This window comes from Hirundo rustica, chromosome 23, assembly GCF_015227805.2.
Source record: "Hirundo rustica isolate bHirRus1 chromosome 23, bHirRus1.pri.v3, whole genome shotgun sequence".
Lineage (NCBI taxonomy): Eukaryota > Metazoa > Chordata > Aves > Passeriformes > Hirundinidae > Hirundo > Hirundo rustica.
Window position 1 is genome coordinate 4640227 of NC_053472.1, and position 19421 is coordinate 4659647.

Genomic DNA, 19421 nt, shown 5'->3' on the forward strand with positions numbered 1-19421 from the left:
GTCCTGCTGAAAATCACTCAGTCCTGCTCAAAATCACTCAGTCCTGCTCAAAATCACTCAATCCTGCTCAAAATCACTCAATCCTGCTGAAAATCACTCAGTCCTGCTGAAAATCACTCAGTCCTGCTCAAAATCACTCAATCCTGCCCAAAATCACTCAGTCCTGCTGAAAATCACTCAATCCTGCTCAAAATCACTCAGTCCTGCTGAAAATCACTCAGTCCTGCTGAAAATCACTCAGTCCTGCTGAAAATCACTCAGTCCTGCTCAAAATCACTCAGTCCTGCTCAAAATCACTCAATCCTGCTCAAAATCACTCAGTCCTACCCCAAAATGTCTCAATCCCACCCCAAAATGCCTCAACCCCACCCCAAAATTCTATCCCACAGCCCGTCAGGGTGGGACAGGGTTGGAAGGGAATTGGGAGAAGCGGGGGAATTCCAAACCGGGAGGACTGGGATTGGGTGAGGCAGGGATGGGTGGGATGGGGCTTAGGGTGGGGAGGATGGGGGAATTGGGGCTTCCTGGCAGGAATTTTTGGAGGCAGCAGGGATTTTCAGGCCAGGGCTTCCCTGGGCCGACGTACTTGCACTGCTGTCGTGTCGGCTTGGTCTCCTCGGGGGGCCCAGGATGTTGGGGAAGCCTCTCCTCTTCCCTTTCTCCTCTCCTTCTTTCTCTTTCTTGATGCTCTGCTGCAGGTAAAGAAAAGCAAACTCATCGCTCACTGCTTCAAATCCAGCTGTTATACCGAGATTTTAATTAACTCTTTAAGGCTGCAGAAGGGAGAGGACACAAACCTTCAGAAAGGTTTCACACTGGTTCACCTTTCCATGGTAAACACAGAACTGCTTGAAACTCTCTTAATATTTTAAAGGAAGCTGAAATGCTGATGAAAATAAGCAGCTGCTGTGACCAGCTACACCCCCACGCTGTGGGAGACAAGGGATCACACCCACAGGGATGAAGTTTTGGTGGAAATGTTCATTATGTAACTGGGAAAGTGGGGGTGGCAGGGAGAAGAGCTCCTCTGCATCGCAAACCAGGAGGGTTTGGGTAAATTTCTCCAGAAAAAAGTGAAGTAAACAAGGCAAGAGCTTTAATGAGACGCTCCTGTGGTTCAAGGCTGTGTTCTACGAAACATTCCTCACCCAAAGTGTTAATAACTGAGAAAAACAAGACGGATTCAGGGGAAGAGAAAAAGGAAATCATTCTGATTATTTCCAATTCACCCATCTGCCAACAGGTGCAGAACCCGATCTCAGCTCTCAGGTTTGCTGTGCAGCTCAGCAATCCCAGCTCCTCTCGGAACACAAAAATCACACCCATTTTTAACTTTTCCCTGCAAAACTGGGGTTTGAATTGCACACAGATCCTCTGTGGCCACTACCTTGATCTTTGGCAGGAAACCGATCCGGCCCCGCTTCTGCTCCAGGTTCCGAGGCTCTTTGACTTTGACTCCCAGGTGTTTCATGTAGGTGAGGATCACATATTGCATCGTGGAGCTGCCAAACACAGGAAAACCAGCGAGGTTTTTAGAGAAATATACTGGGAAAATGCACTGAGTCAATAAAATTAAGGTCAAGTGCCGAGGTTCTATTGAGAAGTTTGTTTTTAAATTAAAGTAAATGAATGGAAATAAATCCCCACAGATAATGGGAAGGCTCAGGCACCATCAGAATTTATCCTTTTGTAAATTATGATGTAAATAAAGATGGAATATATGGATGGGGAGGCTCTGGCACAGGGTGTCCAGGGCAGGTGTGGCTGTCCCTGGATCCCTGGAAGTGTTCAAGGCCAGGCTGGAGCACCCTGGGACAGTGGAAGATGTCCCTGCCCATGGCAGGGGTTGGAATTAAATCATCTTTAAGGTCCCCTCAAACCTAAATCATTCCATGATAAAAGGCACAGAAGCCCAGGAGGTGAAAATACAATTTGGAGAATTACACAGGAGGTCCTAAAATTCTGCACTAAAACCATATTTGATGTCACATTACAGCTTTGAGTTATGGCAAAAATAAGCAGCAGTAAAAGGTTACTGCAGAAAGCGGAGGAAAAGCTGCTCAGATAAAAACTGAACAGGACAAGGCACACACGGAAAACAAATGTTAGAGCAGATTGAAGCAGTTACAACACAAAACAAAAATAAGCACCAACTCTCAGTGACACTAATTTTTAAGATGTGGAACACAGGCAACAAACACCAGCGAAGAGGAGGCTGATGCTCAGAATTCCAATGATTCATGCCAGGGGATTCAGCAGAGGAATGCTGGAGAACAGCCGGGAGAGGGCTGTCTTGTTCCATCAGCACAACACAGCCCCAGCTCCCCGACTCCCATTACCTCTTGTCTTCTTCCAGAGGCTGAGATGTCATCCTAAAAACAAGAAAGGCTTTCAAAATGAAACACAAAACTCAATTAACACCCGGCCCCATCCACCCCGAGCGTCAGTAGCTGTGTTGAAGTGTCCTTTAGAATGTTCAGCGGTCCCAGCGGGGGGAAAAAAATGAAATCAAGAATCAAAACTGGAGGTTCAGCTACGGAAATTGGATTCAGCCCGCATTAAAAGGAGAAAATGGGCTGTGAAGCTGTTGTTCCTACAGGAAAAGGGCTCTGATCTAATAATGTACAAGCTGACAATGGCACAGCAGCCTCCTGGACAGAACAGCCTTCGCTCCCCTCCTGCCTCGGTCCTGGCTGTCCCTGCCCCAACAAACGCTCACAGAAATACAAACACCACTCTTTGAGGCTGCAGAAGGGAGACACAAACCCTCAGAAAGGTTTCACATCCGTTCATCCATTCACGGTTAGCGCAGAACTGCTCGAAACTCTCCTAATATTCCAAAGGAAGCTGAAACGCTGATGGAAACAAGCAGCTGCTGCTCCCAGCTACACCCCCACGCTGTGGGAGACAAGAGATCCCACCCACAGGGACATGGGATCACACCCACGGGGACCTGGGATCACACCCACAGGGACCTGGGATCACACCCACAGGGACCTGGGATCCCATGACAGGGACCTGGGATCACACCCACAGGGACCTGGGATCCCATGACAGGGACCTGGGATCACACTCGCAGGGACCTGGGATCACACCCACAGGGACCTGGGATCACACCCACAGGGACCTGGGATCCCACCCACAGGGACCTGGGATCACACCCACAGGGACCTGGGATCACACCCACAGGGACCTGGGATCACACCCACAGGGACCTGGGATCCCATGACAGGGACCTGGGATCACACCCACAGGGACCTGGGATCCCATGACAGGGACCTGGGATCACACCCACAGGGACCTGGGATCACACCCACAGGGACCTGGGATCACACCCACAGGGACCTGGGATCCCATGACAGGGACCTGGGATCACACCCACAGGGACCTGGGATCCCATGACAGGGACCTGGGATCACACCCACAGGGACCTGGGATCCCATGACAGGGATCTGGGATCACACCCACAGGGACCTGGGATCCCATGACAGGGACCTGGGATCCCATGACAGGGACCTGGGATCACACTCGCAGGGACCTGGGATCACACCCACAGGGACCTGGGATCCCATGACAGGGACCTGGGATCCCATGACAGGGACCTGGGATCACACCCACAGGGACCTGGGATCCCATGACAGGGACCTGGGATCCCATGACAGGGACCTGGGATCACACCCACAGGGACCTGGGATCACACCCACAGGGATGGGGCACAGCCCAAAAACTGCGCTCCCCAATTCCTTCATCCTGCTTCTCCCATGGCTGAGGCAGCTCCTTCTTCATTATTATGATTATTAGTATTTTTACCGCACCTCTGTATTTGCCATCACTTACAGGACTTACTTGATTCTGGCAATGATCTGCTCTGCACAGCTCCTCTCCTTCTCCATAGCATTATTTATTATTATTTTCTTTTAAAATTTTATTTTATTTTATTTTTTTACCCCAACTTTCCCTCTGCTGGCACTTACAGCAATTCCTCGATTTTGGCGATGATCTGCTGTGCATAGCTCCTCTCCTTCTCCATAGCATTGTTTATTATTATTATTATCATTATTATTATTATTAATAATAATAATAATTATTATTATTATTTTATTTTATTTTTTTACCCCAGCTTTCTCTCTGCTGGCACTTACAGCACTTCCTTGATTTTGGCCGTGATTTGCTCTGCGCAGCTCCTCTCCTTCTCCGTATCATTATTTATTTATTATTTTATTTTATTATTATTATATTATATTATATTATATTATATTATATTTTATTTTATTTTATTTCCCTCTGCTGGCACTTACAGCACTTCCTCTATTTTGGCGATGATCTGCTCTGTGCAGCTCCTCTCCTTCTCCATAGCATTATTTATTTATTATTTTATTTTAATTATTTTTATATTATATTATATTATATTTTATTATATTTTATTATATTTTATTTTATTTCATTTCCCTCTGCTGGCACTTACAGCACTTCCTCGATTTTGGCGATGATCTGCTCTGTGCAGCTCCTCTCCTTCTCCATAGCATTATTTATTTATTATTTTATTTTAATTATTTTTATATTATATTATATTATATTTTATTTTATTTTATTTCATTTCCCTCAGCTGGCACTTACAGCACTTCCTCGATTTTGGCGATGATCTGCTCTGCGCAGCTCCTCTCCCTCTCCACGGCGTTGCGGTCGCGGAGCCGCTCCGCGTCCAGCCGGCTCAGCTCCCCCTCGGCCAGGGTCAGCCCCATGCTCCTCTTCTGCCTGGAGAAGGGCACAGGAAAGCATCACCTGCAGCTGGGCATCGCCCCGGGGCGCTCGGGGTGTCCCAGAGGCGTTTTTGGGGTGTTTGAAGCATTTAAAGGGAGAGGGTTTTTAGGTGGGAAGTAGCTCATTGCTGAGCTCAGCACGAAGCTCTTGGGACTCCACATGAAAAAGCAAATTAATTATCAACTTGTACTCCATGCCTGTGACAGCTCTGTAAAGGGGATTATTCCCTGCCCAAAGGGGAGAGGGAAGGAAAACAGAGGGAAAAAATAAATATATATATATATAAGCTGATTATAAACACAATCAGTAAAAGAGATTTCTATAACAACACCTAAAAAACCCAGACATTTCACCACAGAGCTGCAAAGAATGAAGACTCCAATCCCTAGGATTGAAGAATCCAATCCCTAGGAATGCAATTGATTTAAGAATTGGTCACAGGGCATATTCCCGTCCAATCCAAGAGGAATTACACGTCCCTCAGGTTTCCCTGTGCTGGAACGCTGATGGAAATAAAATACAAATTAAATGGAAACTCCACAGAGAGCTTTTGGTACCTGAAATCTTCCAGGTTCCTCTGAACCTCTGGACACACTTTATCCTGCATGGTTTGGATGAACTGGCGGTGGAGCTCTTCAGGGAGGAGCTCTGGCCGTCTCCTGTCTGTGAGGAAGAAAATTCATCAATTATTCCTCTGGGAACAGTCCCCGCCGTTAATAAATGACTTTAATAAAGAAATTTCCGTGAATCAACCCACTCCCACAAACACAGCACCCTACCTAATTCCAAGGAGATTTCATCTGGAACTGGGACTTTCAGGTTCTGCAAAAGGAAAAAAAATCTGGGAGAACCGGGAGAAAAACCAGCACCCCAATAAAACACCCAACTCACGCCAAATTCCCTCAAAAGCCAAAATCATGCAACCCGAGCACCTGCTGGTTTGAGAAGGGGAGACCCCCATGAATGTACTCTAATTCACAGAGATTATTTCAGAGGGACACGTGGGATATAAACCTCTGCTGCAGTTTCTGGGAGTTTAATCCGTGACAGCAAAGGATTTTCTCAGCTTTCCAACAGACACATACGACTTCCCAACCCAGCAATTATTAACTACAAAGCAACACACAAGGGCCACAACCTGCTTATACCCACCACGAAATTATTTCTCCTATCGACAACAAATCCCCTGGGATTTATTTTGTTCCCAGGCATCTGAGGCCATTCACTTCCCTGCTAACATTTCGACAAAAATACTTCAAACTTGCATTACGTTATTACATTTTATGAAGTTACTAGTTAAACGTTTTGATTTTTAAAACCATTTCTTTTGGGGGGGGCTTTAACCCCGTTAGCTTTTCGCAGTTCGGGTGAGTGGAGTCAAAGTCAGCTTGCTGGATGTGTGTGTGAAAATGAGGAAAACAAGTGGAACCTACTGCAGCTCTGTCCAGGAAAAACTGGTAAAACTCCAGGAAAACACGCCGGGTCTCTTTGGAATTGGTCTGTTTGTACAGGTCTGTGTAAAGGTAGCACAGCTGTGGGGAACAGGAGGGCAAGAAACGGGGTGAAAACCATGAAAACTCCAAGTTTTCTTTCCAATATTTCAAGGAATTCAGCAGTGCTGGGTTGAACTCACTCCCAGCTCCTCAGGGAAATGCCCTGGCAGTGGGGGAGAGGGAAAGGGATGGAACAGGAGCACAGAGAGGTCAAACCTTCCCTGCAGACAACTAATCCCACACCTTGGGGTGGAATGAGAGGCTTTCAGGAGATAAATAATAATTTGTAAGCAGCCAAATGTAAAGGAAACAATTCTTTCCGTGTTTCTCCATTTATCTGAGGAGGTAAATGTGGATTTATCCCCCTCAGGCCTGCACAGGGTCTGCATTTCCCTCCTTGCAGGACATGGGGCAGTGAGTGCTACACGAGATCTGGTGAATTCTGTTGAAGATTCCCAAATGTGAGCCAGGAAAACGATTCCAGAGCCTCTCACCAGCGCTGCAGGATCAAACTGGGACACCACGTGGTGCAGGAGAACAGCCAGGTGAGCTGGGCGGGATTTCAGGAGCTCGATGTTCTGGAAGCAGCTGCACTGCCCATTAATCTGCAGGGATACAGGGAATTACAGCTCAGTTATTCAGTAACAAGAGAAAGGACAGCTAAAATAATTCAGAGTAAATACACAGCAGCTCTCCTGCTACGACAAGAACTCAGGATTTAATAAAAATGAAAAAAAGAAAATGAAATAAGGAGAATTAATTCCTAGAAAGCTTGAAGTTTGGAGAAGAAAGACAAACACCAGACTCAAAGTATTGCCATAAACTCCCCAAATGTTTCTACTTGGAAAGATCAGCAACAACGGGAATCCCAAATTGCCAAATTCCTCTTTCACCATACAAGAAGCACTCAGCAGAAACAAGGCAGTTTAGGAACAGGAGAAGAGAATTCTGGCTGATGGGGGGGGAAAAAGGTTAAAAGTCATTCCCACCTGCTCCTGCTCCGTGTCAAAATCATCATCCTCTGCTCCAATGATCTGAGTCCCCACTCGGGACAGGGGACTCCCAACACTGGACTGGGAATCCTGGGGAAGAGAAGGGAGAGAAGCTGTGAATGTCCCTCCCAGTAAAACTTGCAGATATTCTGACATATATCCTGATATTGCAGATATCCTCCACCTTGGCTCTCCCCCTCCCAGAAGCTTCTCCCAGGATCCAAACATTCCCAAACATCAAATGGGGTGGATCTTGCAGCCAGGGGCACGCCAAGCACGTGGCACGTGCCAAATGCCACCCCTGCACAGAGGGGGAAATGTGGCTTTGGGAGGACAAGCACAGGAGGGGAAGGAGAATTCAGGAGTCATCCCAAGGATGACGATGATGATGATGTTCAGCCTCCAGTCGTAGCCCAAAAGGCTGGACTCAAGGAATAAAATACCTGCATCTGCTCTCCTTACTGCAGATTAAGTATTTCTCACCTCTAGACAGCCCTGCTCTTAAGATCCACAAACATTTACTCAGCTAATTAACTTTCCCAGCACCACTTTAATTGCAATTTATCTTTTAAAGCAAAGTTCAGGCATGCTCCATTTAGAAAGAGGGGGAAAGCAGTAAGATTTTAATGGGCTCGTTAGAGAGGATGCTGTTGTGACACTCCGTGTTTTGTACTCACAGTATCTTGAAGCTCAGCCTTTTCTGGGCTCTCATCTGGATAAATCCTCTCCTTCAGGCCACTGCGAGGACTCTGGGAACGAGGGAAGTTCAGCTCTGGTAAGTACCAGCAAATCCAGGAAAGGGAGAACTGCACAGTGCAGTCTGTCAGCCACAACAGCCAAAAACTTCTCCTTTCTCACAGGAAAAGGAGGTGTGAAAAACCAGAGTAAAATCTGTGTCCTACACGCACAGTTGAACCAAAAAACCCAAACCCCAGAACTCAAGTGAATGCAGAAGTTTTGGTCAGAAATCTGGTGACAGTGAGCAACAGCAGAGCTGGAAAATCCCCAGCCCTTGGCTTTCTCCTTGCTCTCTCCATCTTTTCTCACAGTTCAGCTCTCTTCTCCCATCTCCCAGCAATCCTCTTGCTCAGGAAGCCTGCAGAGCCTTATTTGCAAAAACCACGTGCTGCTGGCTCATCTTCAGTGTGTCCAAAGGTTTTTTCCAGCCAGGCTACTGCTCAGGCTGTTGCCTTCCAGCCTGGCTTCTTCCCAGCTGCAGAACTCTTTCCACTTCCAAAGGTTTATTTTTGCCCCTGATCCTTAAGTTTCCCAGAGCTGGAGTGAAAAGCTGGAATGTTTGGTGTGCCAATCACCTGCACTGATCCATCACCACCCCCCAATAATGCCAGGATGATGATTTCATTAGGAAGGTAATTGTGAATTTTGCTGTGCATTTAATAAACACAACCACCGAGTGGGATCTGGTCAGATTTGGAGTTGGAATGTTTCAAAACAGAGTCCTGGATGCTCCCACCTCACCCACCTCCCTTTCACTTCCAACTGCTGGGACAAATTTAGCTCCCACATCCTTAAGTTAATCAACAAACTTAGGCCAAATCCAGGCAGAGTCTCAATTCCCCTGCACTAATCAGACAGTGACTTAATTAAGGATTAGGCACCAAGGGAGAGCACAGGAGCACGCAGATTGATAACTAATGAGTGCACACACTAAGAGCCTTTGCTGGTGGCAGGAATTGAAGCTGATCTGGTAGGAGGAAGGCTCTTTCCCATTTTCAGGGCAAGCTGCCTGGATCTGAGTCACGGCACTGCAGTTGGAATATTCTCATCAAAGATGTTCTGATTGGCAAATGAGTTCTGAGCAGGACGCTGGCATCCATCCTTCTCTGCCTGCTTACAGGGGTTAACGCCAGGACAATCTAATCCTGGATAAAACCCCACAATTTATTCTCTCCCAGCCTCTAACACCAGCCCAAAAAACAGGTTTTCACAGGGAAAAGGTTTTGGTGGGCACTGAGGAGCCTGTTCCAGTAATGCACAGAGTCACCCAGGACAAAACACACACGGAATCTGCCAAGGAAACCCAAATGCAAGGGGAGGGAGGCACAGCCCTGGGGCTGCCCCACACTCACATCAGCAGTGTCACTGTTGGGTCTGGAGGGGCTGTCACCACTGAAATCCAGTTTGCTGCCGCTGTCCCCACTCTCCGCCTCCCCCTCGCTGATCTGCAGCGACTCCGACACAGACCTGGAGGACAGGACTCCATCCTGCAAGGATGGAAGTGAGTTGGGAGACAGCAGAGTATTTCAAGAGAACATCAACTCTTCCAAAAAGCCAGCTAGCTCACATTACTCATAAACCCTTAATTTATTTAGAGAAGGCTGCAATGACTTTCTAAGAGAAAACAAGAGACCATCCTTAAACATCAACTCTTTCAAAAGCCAGCTAGCTCACATTACTCATAAACAATTTATCTAGAGAAGGCTGCAACGACTTTCTAAGAGAAAACAACAAAACCACACCAAGTTTTCAGCACTTCTAACACAGGGGGAAAAGGAAAAAATGACACAGCCTACATTTATTTTCTTTTTTCCTGAAACTGAAAACAAAATTGTTTAAAGCTTCCAAGAATGACTTCATGGGTGTAATTTAAGTTGCACTGACAGATAACAAACACATCACTGCTCGCTCTTGCTCTTAAAAGCAGTTTTTTTCAGAGATGAGCTGAGAGCCCACTGTAAAATGAACTCCACATCCTGATTAAGGTGACAGAGCCAACTCCGAATCTCAGCTGTAGAGGGTGCAGCCTGCCCGTCCAAGCAGCTCCAGCCCGCCCAGAACACCATCAACGCCCAGGATCAGCACTCCTGAGAGCGGGCTGAGCCCCGGTACCTGCGTGCAGCCCGTGGCCTTGGACAGCTGCTCCTGCAGCTGAGGAATGTGTTTCTTTGCCTCCTGGATCTCCTTGAGCAGGCGGGTGGAGGGTGTCCGGCCGTACTCCTCCTGCAGGACCTGCAAAAGAATCGTTTGTCCCTTTGGAACGAACACCTGCACACCCGAGGAGCTGCCACAGAGAGCCTGCTTCACACAGCTCTGCTAATAAACTGTGATTGAGCATCCCCTCTTTGCATCACTCCCCCCAGCCGCCTGCACAGCTCCAGTACCTGCAGCCTCTCCTGCTCCTTCTGGAGCATCTTCCTCAGAATCTCCACCTTCTGGCTGTGGACAATGTTATTCTCCTCCTAGGGAACGCAGAGAGATTAGGGTTGGGTTTGCTGGGGGAGCTGGGCAGATAAGGAAAATGGGACAGGCACGTTTTTCACCTACTTCCTAAAAAACAGGCTCTGGAAAGCCCTGTGAAAAGCAATTTGAGTTTTCAACCCTGCCCTATGTATTCTCTCTTAATTTTGAACAGCTACCAACAGTGTAAGAACCTGCATTTCTGTTACCTCAGACAGGACTGGATATTTTTACTTGCAAAATGCTTTTTTCACAAGTGAATAAATACCCACTGACAGGACAAATATCCCAATGCCAATTCGAAGTGAAAAATATATATATATATATATATATATATATATATATATATTAAAAATAATAAAAAAATCTGGCCCAAACCACCCAGCTCCATTTGTCCTTTTGGAAAACTTCAAACCTTACCCCCATGAGCACTGGGCTGGTGATCCTTTCAGCATTCCCTGACGTGCCAGGAGAGTGGGGGGATGCCATGATGGGAGACATATGCCCAAAAGCTGCCAGATCCACGTCGGAATCCGCCAAGGGAATCTGGGGCGACCCTGGAGGGCGCCCCTGGACAGTGAGAGCTACATAGGAACCCGCTGTGGGGACACAAGGACGGGCACAGGTCACACACAGAAATCTCTTTAGAATTTCAGATATTCCAAAAGCTTTCACGGGAATCAGCCCTTATGAAAGCAAGCAATCCAATTTCCAGCCCGGCAGGTTACATCTCCAGTGCACACACACGAAATAAACCAGGCTGGAAGGAAGCACCATCTCCTTCCTCGTACAAGAAAATCCAGCAGGAACGTTGTTTCCTGCAGGGCTGCATCACGCTGCAGTGCACACTGAGCGCCTGCCCAGCTGCGGTATTTAAAGTGAAAATAAAAGATGGGAAAGCACCCAGGCAAAGCTTGGTGGCAATTCAAACATTAAGGTAAGGAGAAGCTACAGGAGAATGCATCAGCTTCAGGTCAGGACGTCAAAACAATTTCAGTTTCACTTCCCTGTTTCACACACACTCCCTTTATCTCTCAGCACTGACCTCACCCTCGGCACTTGACAAGGAAAGGATGCCTGCCACACTTGAAAGGTGACAGAAGAGCCACCTGCCTTTACTTACACTTGATCAGCTTGACCACCTCCAAATGGTTCGAGTGTGTCACCAGAGTCCCGTTCACCTGGGCAGGGACGGGAGAAAAGTCAGTGTTCGGCTCCTGATTTCCAAGCAATTCCACACATTCCACAAAACGCACCACAAGAAGAGCAGCATCTTCTTCCCCCCCATCTCCATTACTGCCTCTTTCAAAACATTACCAGATAAAGAATTTTATCCTTCTAGCAGCTCATCTCAGTGAGCGGAGCTCTGCAAAATGAAAACTGCGCGCACACCAAAAGAACTCAGGCAGGCAGGCAAACAAAAAAAAAAGGCAATCCATCTCTGCCTGGGCAGAAAAACAACAGGGTAGCTAATTTAATTCGTTAATTTCAATGCCTGGTTGAAATCCCAGCTCCATCTGTGTCAGGAGCTGCTGCAGCATTTTGCAGCAATAGTTTACAGAGCCTTTTAAGTTACTGGCTTGATTTCTTACTTGCTTGGGACTAAAAAAGAACAAGGATGTGGGAGCAGTTAGGGGAAAAACAACAATTCAGGCAGGCTGTTTATTTATAGGTCATTATTAACAACTCTGCTTTCCTCCCTGCCCTGCCACTTCTGGTGTTATTGTATTTGTGATACTTGAACCTGGCACGATGCTGAATTAGTCCACAAAATTCTAAAATGAGGATTTGGAGGAGAGTCATCCCCAGAATGCTGAAGTTCAGACCATTCCCAATGCAAACACCACAGCAGACACACCAATGGCTTTTTTTTTTTCAGAGAAAGAGCTCATTTAATGCAAAGGACCCATTTCTCTCGCAATTTCAATGCCTTACCTTGATAATTCTATCACCTGTCTGCACTCCAGCCCGCATGGCTGCTCCATCTGGAGAGGCAAGAAACCACTCAGTTCTTGTTTCAATACAATCATTTATAGCAAAAACGGTTTTAAGACTTCTGTAAAACATGCAAAATACTCCTGCCCTCAGCCAAGCTTCCCCTGTCAGTAAAACCTCTGGGTTTCGAGCCTAGAGCAGTTTTGCTTTCACCTGGCACTGGATACACCAGGACACGATCCCAGTGTGTCCCAAGGAGTCATTTCCTCCCCCAGGGATGCAAGAGGTCAGCTCCCAACCCACCAGATCCCAGAACCACAGAATGAACCAGGCTGGAAAAACCCTTTGAGTTTATCAAGTCCAACCTATGACCCGACACATCCTCATCAGCTAAACCACGGCACTGAGCACCACGTCAGGTCTTGTTCTAAACACCTCCAGGGACAGGGGCTCCAGGGCAGATGATCCCAGTGCCCAAGCACTCCTTTAATGAAGAATTTTTTCCCTGACGTCCAACCTAAACTTCACCTGGCACAGCTTTGGGCTGTGTCCTCTCGCTCTGCCTGGGAGAAGATTCCGAGGAAAGGATTCACTGCTCGACCCTGCCCTTGGCACATCCCTTCCCAAGCTGCACACCCCACCTGGGAGGAGCTGGGGAGTTTTCTGCTCCAGCTCACACACGTTTCCAGGCTCCCCACGGAGCTTTGGGGATGCTCTCACCTTCCTTGACGGACTGCACGAAGACGGGGTTGTCCCCGCTGACCGTCAGCCCGAAGCCGTTCTCATCCCGCTGGATCACCACGCACCTCTGCACCAGGCCTGGGGACACAGGGACACACAGAGGAGGGGAACACAAAGAGACACAAGCCAGGCATCAGTCCAAAGCTTCATCCTCCCAGATAATCACTGAGTGCTCAAAGGAACGGGGACAACACAGCACAGGGAAAATATAGGAGAGACAGGAACAGGGCAGCAGTCCAGAAATGGAGAGGGATGTCAAGACAGGTCAAGCTTACTGCCCCAGCTACAGAAAACAGAGATGCAGACAGCCCTGGCACATCAGACACAACCTGAGGGGAAAGCAGCTTTTAAAGAAGAGCAGCAGTACCCACAGCAATGAGCAGGATTTCCCTTTGTCTGCATTAATAGTTCAGAGAGCTGTCAGGTGCTGCTGCACCACCAAAACCACCTCACAGCTTCTGCAAGCTGCTCTAGAACCGAAACACAAATCCCTCAAAGCAATATGAGGGGGCTGGGCTAAAACAGATTTATTGATCAGGAAAAGCTGCCCCAATTCTCAGCCAGAAGCTCCTCCTGGGACATCCTCTGCTCCAGGTGAAATATTGCACAGAGCCAGGACAGCAGAGGTGAAGGGGTACAAGCCACACTGAACTGTCCTGAACAGGACTTCTGAAATAAAGACCAGTCCAAAATCACAGATGAGTTTGAAATGTGCCCCTCCTTTAATGTGCTGTGAGACATCAAAGGCAACTTGTTTTGTTTCCTGGTCTACTCAGTACGTGAACACAAATGCTGCTGCAGAGATAATTTCGTTTAGCTGGAGCAGCATTTGGACCAGGTGGAATGCTGGGGATGTCTTTTGTTCACCTGGAAATGAAACAAGGGAAAGACAAAACACAGGAAAGCAGCAGCCCCGGCACATTCCTTGCCAAGCACCTTCCTAGGAGCAGCTGCAAAAATCCTCCCAAACAGAGCCCTCATCCTGAAAAGTGACTCCGGGAACTCTGTAAATGCTCCCCCAATGTTCTTTTATTTCCATCACCCTTATTTCTAACAGCTCGCTTTGCTTTCCCATTTCTAAAGGCACAGCAGGCAAAATTCCTACACTGGCACCTTGAGAGAGAAACCAGAGCTCTCCCAAATCCGATTCCAAACCTGCAGCAGCTTTGTCTGGTGTGGAGGGAACACGGGGAATTGGGAAGACGCTGTCCCAGCCAGACTGGCTCCTCTGGAATGAGCTCCAAGGTATGGATGGAAACAGAGCGGGGAGTCGTTCCCGTGTCTCCCGCTGCTCCCAAACCACCACGGCTCCTTTCACTGCTCCCCATGGAAATGAGGAGCCTCAAGAGCCAACACTGCCTGCCCAGCCAGTCCTGATCTCCTCCAGCGTGGCACACATGAGAACGGGTGTGGAAGCAGTGGGAAAAGCACTCCAGGGCTTGTGCAGCACTATCACATCCCAGGAATTCCCCTGCTGCCAACAAAGCAGGAGCAAAGCGAGGGATACCTGGCACCTGCAGGGCTGGGGAGTGGCTGGAAAGGAAAATCCCCCCACCTTTCACCCCCTGTGCGCAGGGAGAAGTGAAGGAAGGTGCCTCTCCCTCGTGCACCTCCCCTCCTTTTATATGACCAAGCTTCTTGAAGTCTCACTTCCCAAGAATGCTGCCCGGGGCTGGGGTGTGGGACGCGGTGCTGCTCCAGAGGAACAGCTCCTTTCCAGCTCCCTGCCAGCCCCACAGGTCCGTGAGTAAGGCACTAAACCCAGCTTTCGACTCACGAGGACTGGCCTCGTTTAAAGACACAGGAGAGCCCCGAGTCTGCTCTGCCACTGGATTTCTGTTTCTCCAGAAGAAACCACCCTTGGATCAACTGAGGAACTCCCTCCTGGGATGAGCCTGATGCCAAAGCAGTGCCCACACAACATGAACTGACCTGGCAGAGTAGAACTGAATTTAATTCAAGTTTATTCAGGTTAAACTCTTTCACTCCACAAGCTTCAATTTCACCCAAGATCACTTTATAAATTTAGAATGGAGAAACAACTGGAGTTAGGACACCTCGACCTGAAATTAGTCCGTAATTGCTTTTTCCTGTAGTTGTTTCCTTCAGATAAGGGACACTTAACCCTTCTCCTAATCTAATAAAAAAGGCTGGAATGAGGTGGAGGAGATACCAGGCTTGACTGAGAGATTAATCACTTTATAGTGATTTTAATGAAGTTACCTGGAAGTTTCCTGGAGATAACACTCCTAGATCAGCTCTGCCAGCACTCCCTGCCTGAACCAACCTTCAAGTGCTTTTACTCTGCTCATTTTGAAATATCCCACCATGATATTTCACTTTTCGTCACTGACAGCACTCAAATCAATAATCATCTTATTCCCATTTTTGCTTTCCTTACATGTCATGAAGTGAGGAGACATCACTTAACTATACTTTAAAATCAGAATCTCTGCTTGTGTCTTGAGTGGATTCCTAAAATTCTGGAGGAAAAATAATCAATTTTAACGTTTTTTGTCCTCATGGAGATGAAAACTCCCCCAAACTCACTGGTGTAGCCTCAAGCCAGGAGCACAAGAAAGCAGCCAAAGGCGTGCTGGAGTTAAAGAGGTTAAAATCCAAAGTGAAAGCAGAGAGGAAAAACCGCAAGGAAAGCTGAGAGGAGCTTCAGCAGGTGGCACTCGTCGCTCTCCCTTCCCCAGCCCTGCTCCAGGAGCGCCTTTGGGATGGTGGAAGGGCAAAGCCTGCGCTTCTCAAGGTCACTGCCACCCCAAGGCCAAAGGAACTGTCTCACACAGCCTGGCCAGACACATCTGGGCTGTCCAGCGGCTGCTCGGAGAAGTTTGGTTTTATTCCTCTCTCCTCCACATCCTATTTGGAAGTTATTTAACGAAACAGGGAATTTCTTTAGCAACAAACAGAGCAGGGGTTCACCCTAAAACCCTGAGGGAATGGAGAGATCAGGATGGACGGGGCTGGGGGCAGCCTGGGCCAGTGGAAGGCATCCCTGACCATGGAGTGGCTGCAACAAAATCATTCTTAAGATTTCTTCCAACCCAAACCGGCCTGGGATCCCATGGGATGTGAATTCCATCTCCCAAGTCTGCAGGACACGGCCCAGGAGCTGAGATTTGGGAACTAAAATCTCCCCTGGGGGCATGAGGCCACCATAGGAAAATGCAGTTTAATAGAGGGATTTGAAATGAATCATTCCACAAAGGAAAAAACAACACCAAACTCCTTGGGGTTTTGAGAGTGGCCAAATGTTTCACTTCATTTGGGAAGCTTTCTCTCTATAAAATATTGTCAGGAATGCCGCTCCACAGAGATAATCAGAACTTTTATAAAGGCAAATTTCGCTGGGAAAACGGTGACCACAATGCAAAGCTGGTAAGGACAGCAAAAAAAAAAAAAACCAAACAAACAAAACAAAAACAAACCCTGGGGAGAGTAAGTTACAATTTAAAAGCATCTCAGATCTGGGGTTTCAAAAGAAAAACCAAAAACTTATCACAAAGATGGAGAAAATACGTGAAAGAGATTGTGTCAAGTCCAGGCTAATATTCAGGCCAGAAACTGATGATTGTTAAATATAAAGGAAGGTGTTTTTGGAGACAAACCAAGTTGTGAGGAAAACGAAAGAGAAACTGATACCTCACCTACCACCCTGGAAGGTAATTTCAGTTTTAAGAGATGAAAATGCTACTTTGAGAAAAAGATCTTAAATATCATGGGAGACCGTGGCACTAATTAGCAAATTACAGCATAACAAACTACACCCATTCTCCCTCGTGATAATCCGAATTTTGTTGAACATTCAAACGTGAGGTTTGTGAATGAAAATACCTCACTGAGAGCTTCATGTCACTATAAATTAATCTCAGTACATGAGAACGATTTCCCTCCCTGACCGCTCTGCTCCTCCAAGCCGCTCACACGCTTCAAGGAATTCTGGCTCCTGAATTAAAAATTTCAAGAGCTGAGAACAAACACCCCAGCAAAGCCACACCTCCTCTTCCTGCTGTCATTCCAGCCTCCCCCATTATTCCCTTCCCAGTGGGCAGCCCCCATCCAGTCAGCAGCGAGGAAAATATCAGTACAGTATTTCTCCTCGGAGGGTTTGGAATAGTTTGGTCCCTTCCAAAGCAAACAGCAGAGCTCTGCACACATTCCAGAGAAACCTGGGAAAAGCAGACAAAAGGCAGGGCAAGGCCACTGGAAAGGAAGGATGAGTGGGAGCTGCTCCCAGGGATCCTGGACACGGGGACAGCATCTGCAGGAAGCCTGGGGGAAGTCACAGCTCGCGTCAGGAAGTCGTGCTTGCTTCTGGCACACGTGGAAAGCCAGGCTGGGGCACAGGGACAAACAGAGATGCCCCAGCAAAGGCAGCAAATGTTTCCTGTCATCAACCCACAGCAGCGGGCAGCAATGAGCACAGGGCTCTGCTCATCCTGACTAACCTGGGACGGATTTGGTGGATTCAGAAGCACCAAACCATCCCCAAATCCCTGCTGCTGCCCCGCTCGCCCCCCGGGAGGGTGGCAGCAGCAATGACAAGCTGCAGCAAGCCAGCTCTCCTCCAGACAGGTTTCCATCGAGGCACCCTCCAAAGCTGTTTACAGCTCCTCAAGGAACACTCTCACACCCCGAGGAACGTGACTATCATATTACTTGGCTGCTTTTTTTTTTTTTTTTTTTTTTTTTTTAATTAAAAAAAAAAAGAAGAAGTGTGTGATTCAAAATTCCAGGGGGAGTGAGGAGATCTCACAGAAAGAACAGGACACACCTCCCCAGACTGCACCAGCTTCTCCTAACATGCCTGTTGGTTTAAACTCCTCAGGGTTGGTGTTGTTTGGTTGTTTTTTAAGTGCTTCTTGCTCTGACAGCATCCCTCTGTATTCCAGAGGTGGCTTAAGAAGCTGGAGCACAGCCATGCACACCTGGCAGTTTTATTCCAGTGGAATGATAAAGCTGATGATCCTGGAAGAGTCGCTGCATCCAAAATACCACAGCAGATTTAGCAGCAGCAATTTTCTGAACAGATTAAAATCAGAAAGCGTCACAGACTTTTTTAAACACAAATTTAAAAAAAAAACCAAAACAGTAACAGAAAAGAAAGGCAACCCATGGCTGGAGTCAAGACAAGCACACTTGAAAATAAGAAATGCAGCCAGATTCAGCCCAAGTCCAAGGGGCTGAAGACGCTGATAGGATCCAAAAAACAACCAGTGAATACTTCTTGCCTTCTAGATTCCGAGGTCTGAATGCAAATATCTCCAGAGACTGGAAGTGGAGTAAGTGATTAAAGCATGGGGAGTGCCACAGCCGAGAGTGACACAGCTGGGAAAGCTGAGGGAGGGAGCAAACAGGCCCCACCTGGGGTAGGGACACCACCAGGATGTGTGGGGATATTCCCATGCCACACTCGTTGTGTGTGTGTCATTTACTGCAGCCACCAAGCCCAGGAGAGCAGGGTCACTCCCTCTCTCTGGGACAGACAATGGGGAAGTTCCCATCCCCACACCGATTTAAATTATTCACAGACACGTTCTTCCATTTCTGTCCAAAGGGACCGACGGAGAGCACCTACAAATAATGCAGGGAGATTAATTTCTTGCTCTTTCTCCAGGGTGAGAATATGGCACAGACTTTCCTGCAAGCACAAACCCCTTTGGGAGCTGTGTCCTCACTGCCAGCAGCACCCAGGGGCTCCTCCAGAGGTGCCAGATTAAACATTTTCCAGCCAGGAGCACACTAGAAGCCGAGAACTGAAGCAGGATGGAAGGGCAGTCCCTGCTGCAGAGCCAACCATGCGGATCAGGGCAGGGGGAAAAGCCCGGGATTCACAGACAGGAAAAGCAGGAGCTGGAGGCTGCAGCTTTGGCTTACCATACGTCTCGGATCTACTCTCCTCAGAACTAGACTTTGTCTTCTTGGAGGAGCTATCTGCACGAGAGCAGGAGAAAAGGAGAGAGAGATATAGAAAATATGGAGACCAAACATGAGGAAAAAAAAAAAAAAATCATGAAAAAAACCACAGATTTTATTGGGTTAAATCGTGCAAAACACAAATAAGATGTGAACAAAACACAGGTGGGACACTTGGAATAAGGGGTGAATAATACACGGAGACACAGGTCACAGCACACAGAATCTGTTACAGGAGCTAGGACACAACCGAAGGAGCTCTCTGCAGCAACCACAGATAAAAACCAGTCCAAGCACGGAGACTCTGGCAATGTTTGTCCCCAGAGTCAATAACCAGCACAGGCACAGCAGTTCAGCATCCTGAAGTCACCCC

The 19421-nt window shown here is 47.6% G+C and overlaps 1 protein-coding gene across 6 annotated transcripts in view; it reads right to left on the bottom strand.

Moving 5' to 3' along the window:
- ARHGEF12 (Rho guanine nucleotide exchange factor 12) overlaps nt 1-19421 on the bottom strand; it is a 69213-nt gene that overhangs the window by 17618 nt on the left and 32174 nt on the right. For 3 of the 6 annotated variants that reach the window (XM_040084968.2, XM_058423372.1, XM_040084972.2), the window contains exons 4-21: nt 19010-19066; nt 13100-13198; nt 12380-12429; nt 11568-11625; nt 10865-11043; nt 10369-10446; nt 10097-10216; nt 9337-9471; nt 7924-7995; nt 7244-7336; nt 6749-6859; nt 6195-6293; nt 5541-5583; nt 5319-5424; nt 4618-4755; nt 2340-2372; nt 1388-1502; nt 587-692 (exon numbers count right to left, since the gene is read on the bottom strand). In XM_040084968.2, coding sequence (XP_039940902.1) covers nt 587-692; nt 1388-1502; nt 2340-2372; nt 4618-4755; nt 5319-5424; nt 5541-5583; nt 6195-6293; nt 6749-6859; nt 7244-7336; nt 7924-7995; nt 9337-9471; nt 10097-10216; nt 10369-10446; nt 10865-11043; nt 11568-11625; nt 12380-12429; nt 13100-13198; nt 19010-19066 — 1692 coding nt within the window. The remainder of the gene's footprint in view (nt 1-586; nt 693-1387; nt 1503-2339; nt 2373-4617; nt 4756-5318; nt 5425-5540; nt 5584-6194; nt 6294-6748; nt 6860-7243; nt 7337-7923; nt 7996-9336; nt 9472-10096; nt 10217-10368; nt 10447-10864; nt 11044-11567; nt 11626-12379; nt 12430-13099; nt 13199-19009; nt 19067-19421) is intronic. The other 3 variants (XM_040084971.2, XM_058423371.1, XM_040084969.2) reach the window with 2 other exon arrangements.